Source organism: Aspergillus sydowii (genome assembly GCF_001890705.1).
Source record: "Aspergillus sydowii CBS 593.65 unplaced genomic scaffold ASPSYscaffold_8, whole genome shotgun sequence".
In the NCBI taxonomy this organism is placed as follows: Eukaryota; Fungi; Ascomycota; class Eurotiomycetes; order Eurotiales; family Aspergillaceae; genus Aspergillus; species Aspergillus sydowii.
Window position 1 is genome coordinate 781,168 of NW_024467866.1, and position 16,035 is coordinate 797,202.

General features: G+C 49.5%; 4 protein-coding genes across 4 annotated transcripts; 3 read left to right on the forward strand and 1 right to left on the reverse strand.

Moving 5' to 3' along the window:
• Positions 1-752: 752 nt before the first annotated feature.
• Positions 753-1,434, reverse strand: ASPSYDRAFT_125250 (uncharacterized protein; the record flags this gene model as incomplete). Its single annotated transcript, XM_040840452.1, has 3 exons — positions 753-910; positions 965-1,048; positions 1,104-1,434. Coding segments are annotated over 3 exons (573 nt in total), but the record flags the coding sequence as incomplete, so codon positions are not given.
• A 6,815-nt stretch (positions 1,435-8,249) lies between these two features.
• ASPSYDRAFT_91376 (uncharacterized protein) lies at positions 8,250-9,829 on the forward strand (the record flags this gene model as incomplete). Its single annotated transcript, XM_040852481.1, has 4 exons — positions 8,250-8,312; positions 8,384-8,395; positions 8,448-9,459; positions 9,531-9,829. 4 exons carry the CDS (start codon positions 8,250-8,252, stop codon positions 9,827-9,829), a joined length of 1,386 nt encoding a protein of 461 aa, XP_040700892.1.
• Positions 9,830-10,125: 296 nt separating this feature from the next.
• On the forward strand, positions 10,126-11,053 carry ASPSYDRAFT_59490 (Bax inhibitor-1 family protein; the record flags this gene model as incomplete). Its single annotated transcript, XM_040849712.1, has 3 exons — positions 10,126-10,269; positions 10,326-10,396; positions 10,459-11,053. The coding sequence occupies 3 exons, from the start codon at positions 10,126-10,128 to the stop codon at positions 11,051-11,053; spliced, it is 810 nt and encodes a 269-aa protein (XP_040700893.1).
• Positions 11,054-12,110: 1,057 nt separating this feature from the next.
• ASPSYDRAFT_59491 (uncharacterized protein) lies at positions 12,111-15,382 on the forward strand (the record flags this gene model as incomplete). The annotated part of the gene is made up of 6 exons (XM_040849713.1): positions 12,111-12,162; positions 12,225-12,466; positions 12,554-13,196; positions 13,903-14,257; positions 14,312-14,540; positions 14,591-15,382. The coding sequence occupies 6 exons, from the start codon at positions 12,111-12,113 to the stop codon at positions 15,380-15,382; spliced, it is 2,313 nt and encodes a 770-aa protein (XP_040700894.1).
• Positions 15,383-16,035: the final 653 nt, after the last annotated feature.

Sequence of the window (16,035 nt, forward strand, 5' to 3'; positions counted from 1 at the left end):
TTAGATTGAAGTTGCTGCAAGAGCATTCATATTTGTCCACACCTGACCAGAAACTCCGAAGAGGCAGCATATATTCGCCCGATGACCAGGTGATAGATGGACATATCAGAAGAAAAAAAGAAGATAAATGAATTGGAAAAAAAAGCCCCAGAATGTAGATAGAGAAAACATGCATGAAATTGCCCCGACGATAAAAGCAGACAAGATACATAACACGGGATATATGCTTCCCATCCAAGGGAAAAGAGAAAGGAAATAAAGAAATCGAGAAAAATAAGCTGGGAAATGGGGTATATAGGGCGGTGCTCAGGGATGTAAGGCAGCAGTGGTAGTACTGAAAACATGGTAAATGGGAAGGAATCCAGTCAAGCCAGCTCTGAGACCATGCCAAGAAAGGGATATGCGAGGATACCGACACACAAGAAAATAAATTCGGCAAAACGCTGGAAAGGAAGGTCAAAAGCCGTAACGCCATCCCAAGCTTCAATGAATAAGCGGCCGAGGCATGGCATCTCATATCAGAGCCTTGAGGCAGAGCCAAGCTCGGTGTTGATAGTCAGGGTAGAATCCAAAAATTGAAAGGATTGGATGGATTGTGGCACAGTAGAGACCACAGATAGGTTAGACTGGTTGGCGCACCTCTGCATGTCGGCAGAGGTGATTGGATGAGAAATGCCCTGGAAATCGGCCCTATCCCAGTGGGTAAAGTGCAGGGTGCAGACTATGGGTATGTGTACAGACATCTTCGTTCTTCATTGGATAACACAGCGACACCGTGGGCTCCGTTCACTGGTGTCTCGATCGCGGGAGTACTGTGTCTTACCACCTTTGGCGTCCTCCTCGTCAACGACCTCTTGGGGTTTAACAGTCATATGCACTACATTGGGTGCGTCGCTGCTGAATTTGGAGTCTGCATCCTATCATTAGCATGATGTTCGGTGTGACCAAGTATGGCGTCGCGTACCTGAGAGGGGAGATTTATCGTCAAGTAGCTTTCCGAACGAGATTAGACGGATAGAGCTAGGGGATGATGGACGGGTTTCCCAGTCTAAGAGGCATTGGTTAGTTGCGCCCATATCTCACTTTCGCGAATCAAACCATACCTTCCTGCCATGATCTCCAGATTAACTCCTTCAAAGTGTAAACGCTCATACCAAACGGATCATTATTATCCACAGTGATATCTCTTTTGCGCAAGTAGTTTGCATCAATTTTGATGGGGTATCGCGTGCCCGTTATTAACAGCAAGACGATTGTCAAGGCAGGTCCGGATTCTTCCGGTTCTTTAACTGACGCATCGGATGATGGCACGGGTGCTGTTGCTGCTACTTTTTGCTCCTCTGTTTCTGGTGATACGGCGGCCAAAGGAACTGCCTCTGTATTACTCTGTTGTGAAGGGAGAGGGGCGGGGACATCAACATTGTCTGTGGTATTCGTATTCGAGGGGCCAGTTGCTGTATTTTCCTGCGGTGCGTCTGTAGACGGGGCAGGTTTTATTGCACTGTCGTCCGCTTCGACAGCTGTGCTCGATACGGGTTGTGAGGATTCGGGAGCAGCGGATATCGATTCAGCCGCACTTGTGGCAGGGTCTGGACCGTCCGCCTGCGCGTGATCCTTTGAAGTCATAGTCTTCTTGTTCCTCCGAGCGGGGAATTTGCAATTACAATCGAGATGCTGACTGACGCGGAAAAGGTAAGGAGAAGAATTGAACACTGGCCGATGCTCTGGTGATGACTTTAGGAGAGGTGTTGTTGGAGCCGGCAGCGAAATCAGTGGGCGGATGAAACAGCGATCAGATCCTCAAGCAGGGAAAGAACGCCGACCGAATGGGGGCGAGATGACCCAAATCCGGAACCGAACTATGTGAGCGCTGTTCGGCGGATGATATTCAGGGCCATGCGATCGGGGAGACTCCAGTGAAGAAGAAACCGCTCACGGGAGGTTGGCGAGATGAAGCAGAGAGAGAGAAAGGGAGAGGTCTGAGGTTGAGACAGAGACGAAGACTGAGACAGGCTGGAGAGCGAGAGCCAAAAGGGAGGAGAACCTGGAAGGTCGGGGCGAGTGGAGCTGGGCACCAATCCCGTTCGGTCGCTGGCGGTCACTGGCCTCAATTTCGGTCTCCTGCTCACGACTGGGCTCTGGGTTCCAAGGTTGGTTCCGCCGGATCTTGTTCTAGATTTATCTCGAGGTTAAGTTCTAACGGTGTCTTGTTCTTGTGAAGAGGGAGAGGGCTGTGACTACTGTAATCCAGACTGCAAGTGGTGACATGCTGAGATTGGCCGCACTGCATGCAGACAGCCCGGAGACAGGTTTTATTTGCTGCTGATCCTCCTCCTTCGCGGAGCCTCCAATAATAGCATGGGCCTGACATGACAGCTCCTGGTATATTCGTCAAGGTGTGAACATTACAAACTGGAGAAGACCAGAGGTCTCCCTATTAATTGTGAACTATTCACGAGTGGACTATCGAGTACCGAACCCCTAATCTTAGTGCCTATTCTGAGCTTGCAAGGTTATCCACCTTCCAACGCATCACAAATTCAGAACAGCCTAACTAGTGATGTGGATAAGCTATTATGTTTATTTTCCTGTGGTGGTGATATATTAAATAAGGCCGCTCTTCGGGGTGGATTGTTCCGAATAGTGTAGTATATCGAACAGGGCAAAGAACCATCAGGCCGAAGCCATATGGGCAGTGAACAGCAGTTCAAACACTCGAACAACATCACGCGTTCACATATTTGACGCCACCTCTTCTCTCACCGGTCATTCATGGATGGCCAATGCAGCAGCTAGGGATTTGCATCTGTCTCTGGTAACTTATCTCGTGTTCCAATCCGACCTGCCGTAGTGCCAATCACGGTCTCCTTCTTCCTCTTCAATCTGTCAGTCTGCTTGCTCAAGTTTTGATAAGCGTATAACTCTCAGCTGACAAAATAAGCAAGCATTCAAGGGAGTGGGAACTGCTTGGTTTGGCTGCTTGCGATTGCTCCAAAAGCCTCGCAAATTTCGAACTTGTTTAGGATATCATTTCCTAGCAATGTCTTCAGTCCTATGGCGCGAAGTTCGTTTTAGCCTCTCAAGCCTCAGCCGAGCTACTGGGAAAACCTGAAGTCCATTTTGTCACCGTCTCGACCTTTTTCTCCATGTCCCATGCGAGAGAGATGCTGCATACATAAGTAAGCTTCGGGGCATTGAACTTCGGGGTCATCCGTCTGCAATTCTGTGGTCAGCCGTTAGCGCAATCAACAAGTCACAAAACCATCCTTCTTGCCGAATCTTGCGTGAGCAAAAAAGATACCTCCGATTCTCACGCACAGATGCCAAGGACAACTCGCATGCTATGCATGGAGAACCTGCTCCTGCCACGTTTGGAGGCAAAGTGCCTGAGCACGGTCATGGGCTCATGGCCCCATCAAGGACCAATAGTCGCCATCAACCTGCCTGGCAAGATAAAAACAAACATGAATGCTTCTTTTCAGCTGGCAAGGTGTGAGATCGTCTGACGAGGTTGCAAAGTTTTGGTCGGCCAGCATCCTAGTAAGGATGCAATCAATAATGCAGGATTCCGCCGTCTCAGGCAGGAGATGGGATTATCATTTGCTGATCAGATACAAGAATTCCCCGATATGCTATCCATGAAAAACGTCGCCGATGGTAAGGCGCAGACTGGCTGCACTCCAGGCCGCCAGGTGTCAGAGCAGTCAGAATGTAATTGTCGTCCTCTAACGGATACTAAATCCCACTTCACAGTGACGTCAGCGCTTTCTGCGATGGTGTCAAGCCTGAGGCCATAATGACCGCATCGAGACCAGCGAGGATCCCACAAGGGATAGCCTTACCTCGTAGTGTGGGGCAGCCTTGTCCGAGGTCGGTCGATGCCAGATTTGCCCCCTTTGGTTAATTTTTCCGCCAAATTCCAACCAACCACGGCTCCGTAAACTCTCAATGACAAGAATCTGTTCAATCGCAGCAATGGCTCCCGCACGTGCTTAATATCAGGCCTATCAGACGGTAATTTGCAAACATATCAGATGGGACCTCCCCGCTGCCCTGGGAAGACTTGGAGTCCTATTGGCTGACTAGAAGGGCCCTGGTCCACCAACAACAGGGCGAATAATGACGAACAGCGCTCCTTCTGGCCAAGACATCAATGCAGTGCCGAGAAGGTCGCGGCCATTGAAGTCGGCTGCCCTATCGGCTGGGAAGTCCTGTCATTCAGCGTTGATCAGACTTTTTTCGAACGAAATTTGGTGAATTGTTGGCTTGTGGATTCGGAATTTAATCCTTCTTTTGGCTGTTTCGTTTTCTCATAGCTTGCGAGAAAGATCCCACGCTGCTGCACTCGCGACACTCCTCTCTGTATTATTCCTCTGGCAAGTCGCGATGGAGCCTTAGCTGCAGGGCCCGGCCATGTCAAGATAACGCTAAACCAAGCCAATTCTTCTTCACCACGCCCACTCGCTTTTGCACCCACCCGACCGTTAGTCAAATCTGTGCATTTGAAGATCGGTTTAAAATCTACCGGATTCCCCTCACCAGCTCGTTCCGTTGACACTATCATGCTCGCTCACGGCCTCTCCTCTGCAGGATGAAGTTCGCCAAGTAAGCGGCGCCCCCCCTGATTCCTCCTTACAGTCTTACATCCTGCATGGATGCACAGTGGCTGATCTCCCGACGATTGACAGAGAATTGGAGCACGAGCTGGTTCCAGAGTGGCGGGCCAAATATCTAGACTACAAGGTAAGGACATATCCAACTCAAATCCCGTTGGGCTCGCATTTGTGTACTGTGGATTGGTTTGTCTTTCTGCCCCGCGGCTTTCGCAATACTGACTTTGTGTTCTCGGTTTCAGGCTGGGAAAAAGAAAGTCAAGGCAATCGCGCGCGCCATCCAAAAAGCCAATCGCACTCCCAACCACCCTTCTATTCGGCGTCCCACACCTGGACAAGGCGATCAATCTGATACACCACTTGGTTCGAACCGCTCCGCATCATTTCGTCGGGCAGAAAAACATATCGATGGGACCGATGGAGAGTGGAATCTTACAGTGAAGAGCCCCAGCCTTACTTCACGGTCAACGCCTGGTCAACGACATGAACGGCAACCGCTACGCGTTCCTGGATCGCGATTTTCTGCCGTGGTTGGAAGCTATGGAAGCATACTTGCATCCCCACCGCAGCATCCGGGGACGTCGGATGCCGCTTCACTCGAGTTGCCTGACCCAGCAATAGATTATCATGATGATGCTCGTTCTTCGGAAAGACATACGGATCGTCGAATTACTCCTAAGACGCCGTCTCCTGTCATTTCGCGACAGGGCACCAGTAGGGCTGCTTTCATAGATTCGACACATCACAGCCCCCCGGCAAAACAGCCTGTTGGGGCAAGTGGTGAATCTAAAATAAGCGTGGCCTCGGGTTCTTCCAGTCGGCGGAATTCCCGTCTTTTGAAGCGCGTTCTATCATCAGCCGAATCAGCAGAGAAGCTTGCAGAGGCAGAGCAACGCACCGAATTCGAGCGCAAGCAAGATGAGTTCTTCGCTTTTCTCGACGGCGAATTGGCAAAGATTGAATCATTCTACCAAATGAAAGAGCAGGAAGCCACTGCTCGTTTAAAGGTGTTGCGAGAGCAATTGCATACCATGAGAGATCAGCGGATACAAGAGGTCCTGCATGCGAAGAGATATCGAAATCGAGATGATGAATCCAAACCGACTGAAACTCTAGGTGCATTGAACGGTCGCCTGTTTAAAGACGCGTTTACGGGGCGCCGCATCGGAAAGAACTCTAAGGCCCTGGCAGCTTTGGCTACACCTGGAGGCGGGCAAGCACAGGATCCTGATAGCATCGTTAGGCGGAGGGACTTCACACGTCAGCCGCCAGAACCGCAGCAACAACCGAAGTCTGAAGTCCCATATCGATCTGCAAAGAGGAAATTGAAATATGCTCTACAAGAATTCTACCGAGGCGTAGAGCTTCTGAAGGCTTATGCCTATCTTAATAGGACTGCTTTTCGGAAAATAAATAAGAAGTACGATAAGGTTGTCGAGACACGCCCGTCAATGAGGTATATGGGCGACAAAGTCAACAAAGCCTGGTTTGTGCAAAGCGAGGTGACCGAAAGCCTGTTAGCCACCGCTGAGGACCTGTATGCTCGCTATTTCGAGGGCGGCAAACGCAAGATTGCAGCGTCGAAACTGCGCCATACTATCAGAAAATCCGGTGACTACTCACCAAATACTTTCCGCTGTGGTCTGCTTGCGATGGCTGGTATCCTATTTGGAATTCAGAGTCTTATTTACGCCAGTCAACACCTTCGGGGCGAGGACGCCACGATACGTACTCATACAAGTTACTTACTTCAGGTTAGTTTACAGACGTCGACCTTCTCCACAGAGACTAATATACTTACCACAACCAGATTTACGGGGGCTACTTTTTGATTGTTTTCCATTTCTTACTATTTTGTTTAGATTGCATGGTCTGGGATAGGACCAAGATAAATTATGTTTTTGTTTTCGAATACGATACTAGACATGCTCTGGACTGGCGCCAGTCAACTGAGGTATGTCCTCTCGGCCGTTTTTATCCTTCGCCGCACTGACTTTCAGATAGCTCCCTTGCTTCTTCTTGTTCATATTGGGTCTCTTCATGTGGCTCAACTTCCTGTCTATCAATGACATGTTTGTTTATTGGCCCGTCGTGCTTATAGGTTTAACTGTGATTGTGTTATTTTTGCCAGCACGCATCTTATACCACAGGAGTCGAAAATGGTGGGCATATTCAAATGTGAGTCCAGCTTCCCAATTTGGTTTATCTTCAGTGCTAATCGAACTAGTGGCGTCTCCTGCTGGCAGGCTTATACCCCGTTGAGTTCCGTGACTTCTTCCTTGGTGATATGTACTGTTCTCAGACGTATGCAATGGGCGTGAGTGAACTAAAAACCCCCCTTTCTTAATACGTCAAAACATTGACCGGGTATAGAATATTTCGCTGTTTTTTTGCCTCTATGCAAAGCACTGGGGCGATCCTCCAATGTGCAATTCGTCTCACTCACGACTACTTGGGTTCTTCACTACCCTTCCATCCATTTGGAGAGCTTTTCAGTGTATCCGACGTTATGTGGATACGAAGAATATATTCCCACACCTCCTGAATTTCGGCAAATACTTGTTCGGAGTACTATATTACGCAACATTGAGCATGTACCGCATTGAAAAAGTAACGCGGTTTCAGGCTCCTTTCATTACATTCGCGTTGTTGAACGCCGTCTATACTTCCGTGTGGGACTTGGCAATGGACTGGAGTTTAGGCAACGTCTATGCGAAACACCCCCTGCTGCGCGAAACCTTGGCATTTAGAAGGGTATGGGTTTACTACGTGGCCATGGTACTGGATGTTGTCGTTCGTTTCAATTGGATCTTCTACGCTATCTTCGCGCACGATTTGCAGCATTCGGCTGTGCTCAGCTTCGTTGTCTCCTTCTCCGAAGTCTGTCGACGAGGCTTATGGACCATATTCCGAGTCGAAAACGAACACTGCACAAACGTTCTCCTCTTCCGCGCCTCCAGAGATGTTCCTCTACCCTATGAGGTGCCATCTACAGGTGGACAAGCCGAGCAACCGTCCGAACAGCCACAAGCTCAAGATGCACAAGCTGCTGTCTCACCCTCGCCAGCAGGCGACGTCGAACAGGCAACCCCATCGACACCCGGTCGTCCACGGACCCTCTCTCGCGTGGGGACTATGTTGGCATCTGCTCACGCGCAAGACTTTCAGCGGAAACGACGGCCCGGTGAAATGGGCGGAGCTACTGTGGCACACGGCGAGACGGATACTCCTGTCGACACAAGCGACGAGGAAGACTCTGGCGATACCCGATCGTATAGGGATGCGGAAGACGCAATTGAGGAGGAGGTCCCATCAGACGATACTCACTGAGATTAAATCAGGATGTATAGATTATGTCGCTGCGCGAGTAACAACTTCTGGATAGCATATGATGATATGATGCTATAATTTTATGCATATAATTAACAATTGAACTAAAATATATGTGATTATACATTATTACTATGTTGACTTATCGATTTTCCATCCTCACAACTTCACAAGACGACGCCCCGTAGATCTCAACCTCGCCTGGTAAGGTCATGGTGGGTCGGTAGATGGGGGCCATCTCTACCTGTTCCTTTTCCCAATTTCGCCCACTCCTTGACTCAGTCTCCTACGCTTTTCGCACAGCAAATGGCGTGTCCGGAGTTGCGATGCAATTGGGTCCCCGATACAATTGATGCTAATCCAGACGTGGTTTGTCTACCGTTTCGACTACCAATTGACCCCATGAGCTAATCGAAAAAATTCACTTCCTCGAACACAAGGGCGGTTATGGTGTAAGTTGTGCTCATGTATAGGCCAAATACTTAAGACTCACCCAACCATTAGATTATCATCTCCTTTCTCTCAACTGCCTGGTGGACTTTGATCGTCGTCCTTGTAACATTCCATTTTAGCGACTCGTTTCCCAGCGACAAGAAAAACGATCTTGACCATGACATGGTTTACTGCGCGAGAAAACTCGAGAAGTATGTAGGACACCCACTGCGCTTCTTCGAGGGCCAATTGTCCAGAGAGGCTGTCCAGAAGATCACCTTGACCTTGAGTGACCAGCAGCTCATCACGGGGACTTCTATCTTCATTGCGATATTCGCCCATATGTGCGACATTTCGCAGTACCACTTCAAAATCGCCTATTATCTCGGTGCTGCCAGCTTCCTCACACACCAGGCTACAGTCATGATCGTCAGTGACTTACTTAAGGACTTTCCCTTGAGGAGAGCATGGCGGATGCTCTGGGTCATGACTATCTTTGCTTTTGTCTTTCTCAATAACTTTGTCGTTTATAGCGCACACTTTCACGACAGCTCAGCACTCTCGGTGCTGTGTGCCTTTCCTCTCAGCCTCAGCTCCACCACCATCTATCCTAGCGACAAGATCGTGCTTATCCTTACCTCTATTTTCTGGGCTTGGGGTCTCTTGGCAGTGGTGAGAGACCTGTTCCCCGAGCTTCTGTCGTGTCTGCGCAAGCTATTTCGTCCATTGGTGCCGATGTTGGAGAAGGCATTCCAAATTATCTCCGGTCAAGGCATATACCTCTGGGCTCAGGAAAAAGAAAAGGCAACAGAACCACAAAGCGCATCCAAATACATGTGGCGACTCCTGCAGGCAATCCTTTTCCCTCCAATCGTCCTCTCCTTCAGCTTCACGCAGCTTGTCTCTTCTACAGTGATAGACTTGTTCAGAATCATCACGTCTCTGGTAGCAACCTCGTTGGGCATCTCCCGTAGCAAAACACCCGCCTCGGCAGCCGATGGAGACAACGTTTGGAATTTCGGTCAGATAATGTCGATATTTCTTCTTGCTTTGCCGCTGTTCCAAGCGCTTGAGCTTCTCTACGGTATGTTTCTGTATAGCATTATGGCCTGAATATAGAATGCGGAAACTTAATCTGATTGATAATGCATCTAGAGGGCTGGCAGGCAAGGCCAAGGAAGGGTCAAGACATGGACCTGGATGCTGATAATTCATCCGCGGACCTCGACCAGCATACTGTGTCGGATAGAGATGTTTTTCAATTTTCTCGAGTCGTCAACGACGAAACATTCCTAGAAAATCCAACGAGCACTGCTAGTAGTAGCGATGACTTGAAAGAACGGCTCTACAGCAGTCTTGCTTTTCGGTTTTGGATGAGGTTTCTTGTCCTGGCGATGACCGGGGTAACGTGTTTGGTGTGTAATGGCTTGTTTTTGCAAACAATTGTACTATGACATAATATTTTATAGAGCAATTTACTCCTCAGAAGGCCGTCGAACGTTTGGACGCTGGGGTGGACGGTACACGCCTTTACTTCACGATATAACAGTTAGTGGGCTGTGATTGGTCACAGTACGTAGAGTCAGCCTCGCGTTATGTCACGTGTCTGAAGACGTCACATGGTTGTCGCCCCCAGACAGAACATCGCCATCTCTCCAACTTCCCAAGCCCAACTCCAGGTCCATTATTCTTGTTTTTCGATCATTTTACACGACGCTCCATCTGTACGTTCATTAATATCGCCAACGAGATGGCGGCAAACGCCAGATATGAGCCGGCTCCTCAGCGAGACTCGTTTGAGGATCAACAATACTCCCAGGCCCCGCCGTCTTACCAGGCTACCGCGGAGCCCGCGCCTCGCAGCGAAGATGACAACGTCCCTGATGACTTCAAGGTAATCTCTGTCCAACAACTATATGTTCTGTTTCAAACATGTTAATTATGTTGTAGTTCGGCGGTACCGTCGCGGAGGGTACTCTGCCCGTCCGTATGCAGTTCATCCGCAAGGTCTATGCAATTCTGTGAGTACAGTTACGCAGTTAACATTTGAAGACTCATTTGTTAATACGTTCGATTCGAACAGTACCGTCCAGCTGCTCGCAACTGCGATAATGAGCTCCATCTCTTTCTTCAGCGATGGTTACCGCACCTGGATCCAGTCCAACGTCTGGGTCATGTTTGTGTCGCTCTTCGGCGCTCTCGGCCTCATGCTCGTGACATTCTGGAAGCGCAAGAGTTATCCCACGAATCTCCTGTTCCTCTCTGGGTTTACCCTTCTTGAGGCGTACGCCATCAGCGTGGTGACATCATTCTACGAATCCCGGATTGTGCTCCAGGCCCTCATCCTGACCCTGGGGTTGTTCGTAGGCCTCACACTTTTCGCATGCCAGACCAAGTACGACTTCACCAACTGGATGCCTTACCTTTTTGGCGCCCTCTGGTTCCTGATCCTGTTTGGATTCGTGGCCATGTTCGTTCCCCACAGCAGCACATTGGAGCTTGTCTACGGCGGCTTGGGCGCCCTGATCTTCTCGGGCTATATTCTGGTCGACACCCAGCTTATTATGCGCCACTACCATGTTGAGGAAGAGATTGCGGCTTCTATCTCTCTTTACCTTGATGTTCTCAACTTGTTTTTGTCTATCCTCCGGATCCTCAACAGCCAGAACAACAACTAGATCAGCTGGAGGCATCCATATGAGCTATCAAAGAGCGAGCGTCAAACCCGATACTACTCTTGACCAATCTTGAAGGCCATCCTATATACCAAGGCCCGTACTCTGCTTTTATTTCCTTTTAAGTTAATTCAGCTCTCAATTTCCGATTCCCATTATTTTACTTGGAAACTATATCCGAACGTTCTAAACGTTCCAATTTCATATCTCCATTCTTATCGTTGTCGTGGCTCGTCGCTATTGTGAATGTCTTGAAAAAGATATGTCATACATAGATAAAAAAAGTACACCTTAGTTTGGAGAACAGGTGCATATCCATAACGAGGACCTTGGAACGTAAACCAATCGAGTAGACAACAGTACCAGTTCCCGGCCGAGATGTGTTGCTTTTCGCGTATACACGTGTGCACCTATCACTATGTGATGCTGAGGTACCAACCAATGAAGATGGGGATCGTCGGCGTAAAGACAGAACCACTGTTTATCCCACGCAGCCAGCAGAATTAAAAGGGAAATTTATGCGATTTCTCCGGTGGAGTTCATCGAACTGGGTCCAGCCCGGCCCCATTCGGGTTCGGTACAGACTACAGAAGTAGTATACCCGACTCTTTCATGCCGACTCTCGAAATGGCGGGTAAAATATCAAAAGAACGGAACAGACTTAGAGGCATCAACAGCCAGGAATGTACTAACGATCCTCGCTGTAAATAATGTAGATAACCCTGGCCCCTTGAATTAGAAAATTGCTGTTCCTCGGCAACATGGAGGCCCGTTGAAGTCTGGGGCGGCTTATATTCCGGACCCGTCAGTGTCCCACTCCCACCCACCTTCGACCTGGTCCCTACCCCGCGATTCATCGTCAGCTGCCGCTCCGATTCAGGACACTGGAAGCACCACTGTTTGTCTGTTGGTAGCCTCCTGGTGGCTCCGAAGATGACCCATTAGGGGGACTGTAGGCGCCGTGGCACGGTATAAAGATGTCCGAAGAACCCATCTTAACCCGGGCCATCTTAGATAACGGTATACACCACTGCGCACTTTTCGCTCATCCTGTATCAAAATGTCTTTCCCTGTGCAAGGCAAGACGGCTATCGTGACTGGCGCGGGCTCTGGTGCGTTTAATTTATTCATCTAGGGTTGTATGGTTCATCTACAATGTACTAAAAGGGTGTAGGCATAAACCTGAGCTTTGCGAAACAGCTCCTTGAGAATGGGTGTAATGTCCTCATTGCCGACTTGGGTCTTCGTCCTGAGGCGCAGGCCTTGGTTGATCAGTACACCAGTAACGGCCCTCGAGCTGTCTTCCAAAAAACAGATGTGACTGTTTGGATGCAGCTAGAGCAGATGTTCCAGGTCGCGGAAAAGGAATTTGGTGAGATCGATATCGTTTGCCCTGGAGCGGGCGTTTACGAACCAGTACGTTTTTTTTTATTGATCTACGCAGTCTATACAGCTCTACATACCTTGCACTCCGTGGCTAACTTACCTTCCTCTCGCGGAAAGCACTGGAGCAACTTTTGGCGACCGCCGGGTTCCGAAGTGAGCCGCGACGCACGAGACAGTGACCGCTACTCCCTAATAGACATCAACATCACCCACCCAATCCGCACTACGCAGCTCGCCATCTCGCATTTCCTACGGCACGGAACGGACAGCACCCGCCACAAGGCCATCGTGCACATCTCGAGTATAGCCGGACAAAACCCTTCGCTTGCAGCGCCAATCTATTCAGCGACGAAGCACGCGATCAGCGGCTTCGTGCGCTCGCTCGCCAAGCTCGACGGCAGATGCGGCATCCGAGTTACGGCTGTCGCACCCGGCGTGATCAAAACGCCGCTGTGGACGGACCACCCCGAGAAACTGAAGATGGTGGACGATGGGAAGGATGCGTGGGTGACAGCTGATGAGGTTGCGACGGTGATGTTGGCGCTGGTGCAGCAGGACCGAGTGAGCGAGGTGATTGGAGACAAAGAGGCGAAGGAGGGAGAAACGGTGTATCCGGTCAGTGGAGGGACTGTGTTGGAGGTTTCAAAGACAGTGAGGTCTGTTCTGCCTTATAATGACCCTGGGCCTGGCACGAGACCGGGGAATACGGCGTCGACAACGGCGTCCGTGGAGAACGAGGCGTGGGAGTTGCTGTCGGCGAGTGGATGGGGAGCTTGATAGGTAACATAGAGATATTATTGAGAATGCAGAGTCATTCCTCGCAGTTCAAACCTGTAATTCAAAGACAGAGTGAATAACTTGGCAGGGATGGTGCAATAAGCCCAAGAGCGATGGCCAAGAGACACAAGATCAATCGGAGGCCCAGGTCCGGATATTCTTGACTAATAGGTTGTGGATGGCGGCAATGCAACTCTGTCTTCCTGCTTCTGGCTTCTTTCTCAACTTCCACTTGCTCCTCATTCACAGTCTTTTTGCTAGACTACACTTGATCTTTTCTGCTGGATTTTTGAGGTGGCTAGTATGTCTGCCATCCTTGCTGACACTTAGTTGAGTTGGTTTATCGCTCGTTTCTTTCCCATCCATCCTTATCAGTTCCCCGGTCGCATTCCAAGCTCCACGCTACAACCACCACCGCTGTCATCTCGAAATCATGGACGATGAAGCTGGAATCGGGGCCGGCCCTGCTGGTTCGTTTCGGTCGAACTCTAGAAGGTATAAATTCCGGATAATATATCATGTTTGTATGGAGGTTGACAAGAGCTAGGCGCGGAGTCAGAGGCAAGCAAAACCCACACCACCAAGCTAGTTGGATTAGCTGTGTGATCAATTTGGTGAATACAAGTGAGTACTTGTGTGATTATATCTCATTTCTGGAACTGTTATTCTAATGATACGTGTTCGTGAAGTTGTTGGTGCCGGTGTCCTTGCCATGCCCCTCGCCATCTCGCACATGGGAATCGTCCTCGGTATATTCGTGATCTTATGGTCCGGAGTAACGGCAGGCTTTGGACTATACCTTCAGTCTCGATGTGCGCAGTATCTCGACAGAGGAAGTGCTTCGTTCTTCGCCCTCTCCCAAATCACCTATCCCAATGCCGCCGTCATTTTCGACGCCGCGATTGCGATCAAATGCTTTGGCGTAGGAGTCAGCTATCTCATCATTATCGGAGATTTGATGCCGGGAGTAATTCAGGGTTTTGCTGGAGGGGAGGCGGCGTACGATTTCTTGGTGGACCGTCATTTCTGGGTGACGGCGTTTATGTATGGAGTCGCTAGTACATTGCCGGTATGGGGAGTATGCTGACCAGTGAACAGGCTGATTATTATCCCCCTTTCATATCTAAGGCGACTGGACTCGCTCAAATACACCAGCATTGCGGCTTTGGTCTCAATGGCCTATTTGGTTGTTTTGGTTGTTTATCACTTTCTCGTCGGGGACACGAAGGACGGCCGGGGCCCGATCCGTGTCATTCACTGGGCGGGAGCTGTTCCGACTCTTAGCAGCTTTCCAGTGATTGTTTTTGCTTTTACGTGTCATCAGAATGTAAGAGTGTTCCTACCTGTTATGTCTCGAATATGCTAACCCTGGGGCAGATGTTTTCTATTCTAAACGAAATCAGTAATAATTCCCACTTTAGAACGACCGCCGTCGTGTTCGCCAGTATTGGCAGCTCTGCTTCAACCTACATACTTGTTGCGATTACCGGATACCTATCATTTGGTAATAGCGTGGGCGGAAACATAGTGGGCATGTACCCGCCGGGCTTATGGGCTAATATCGGACGTGCCGCTATTGTCATACTCGTCATGTTCTCCTATCCCCTCCAATGCCACCCGTGCAGAGCGTCGGTTGATGCAGTCCTACGTTGGAGGCCCAAACGTAGTACGGGTGGAAACGAAGGCTCCCCCCATCGTCATCCTCTTCTACCCGGAGGCCCGAGAGGATCTCGAACAGCGGATCCAATGAGCGACCTCCGATTCTCTATAATTACGACATCGATCCTCATTCTGAGCTATATTGTCGCGATGACAGTTTCGTCTCTTGAAGCCGTCCTCGCGTACGTTGGCAGCACTGGAAGCACCAGCATCAGCTTCATTCTCCCCGGTATATTTTACTACAAAATCTCTGCTCCGGATTCAGCAGCACACCAACGCCTCATGAAAGAGGATGATGAGGCCGAAGATGGTTATATCTCAGGTGCCAGCGAACCAGACGACCGTAACGCCCAGGCTCACGCACTTACTGAGAGCGGAATCCTGCGTCGGCACACCCGCACATGGCGCAGGGAAGTGCTCCGGAAACTAAGCCTAGCGCTTGCCATCTACGGAGTCATTGTCATGGTCACCTCCCTAGTCACGAACTCTCTGTTCATCGCGTCTCACTAATTACCACCCCAACTTAAGCCCTAAGACTAATTTCGTTCTTTCTATTCTTTCTACCCAGTCAACCCATATGGATTTTTCCTTCCTTTTTTTCTTTTCTTGTTCGCTTCTTTGACGCATTTTTTGCCTCTCTTTTTTACCTCTCTTTTTTACCTCTTTCGTATCCGTCGTTTATATAGAGCCTGTCGCGTGTGCAGTATACATTGCAACGGCGTTGGGGATGTCAGTTTATTTCCTCGGTATGATTTTGCACGACCAGTTTCATTTGGGAAATCAGAGGAGTTACATGGTAATAGAAATTGGATTGGTTGAAATTGTCCCTTTTTTGATTTTTGTCTATTATGTAGTCGTTTCAAAATTGGAGGTGCGGCTGCGCCTTTTTTTGACTGTCCAGGCCCTGCCACTGAATCAGTGCCCGTCTATGTCTGGGTCGGTTGTTGGGTCGATTTCTGGGCAACTCTATGGATAAAAATTACAGGAAATGAGAAGCCTTCTGAGGTATACAGCGGTATACACTCATGTCGTCGCGGTGAGATTCATCCCAGTGATGGTCCCAAAGTATACCTAGCGCTATCTTCACGTAGTGTGCAGTGATCACACAATTAGCTATCGGTGAATTCATTTGCCGGTCATGTATCATCGTCTTCAATCTGCAC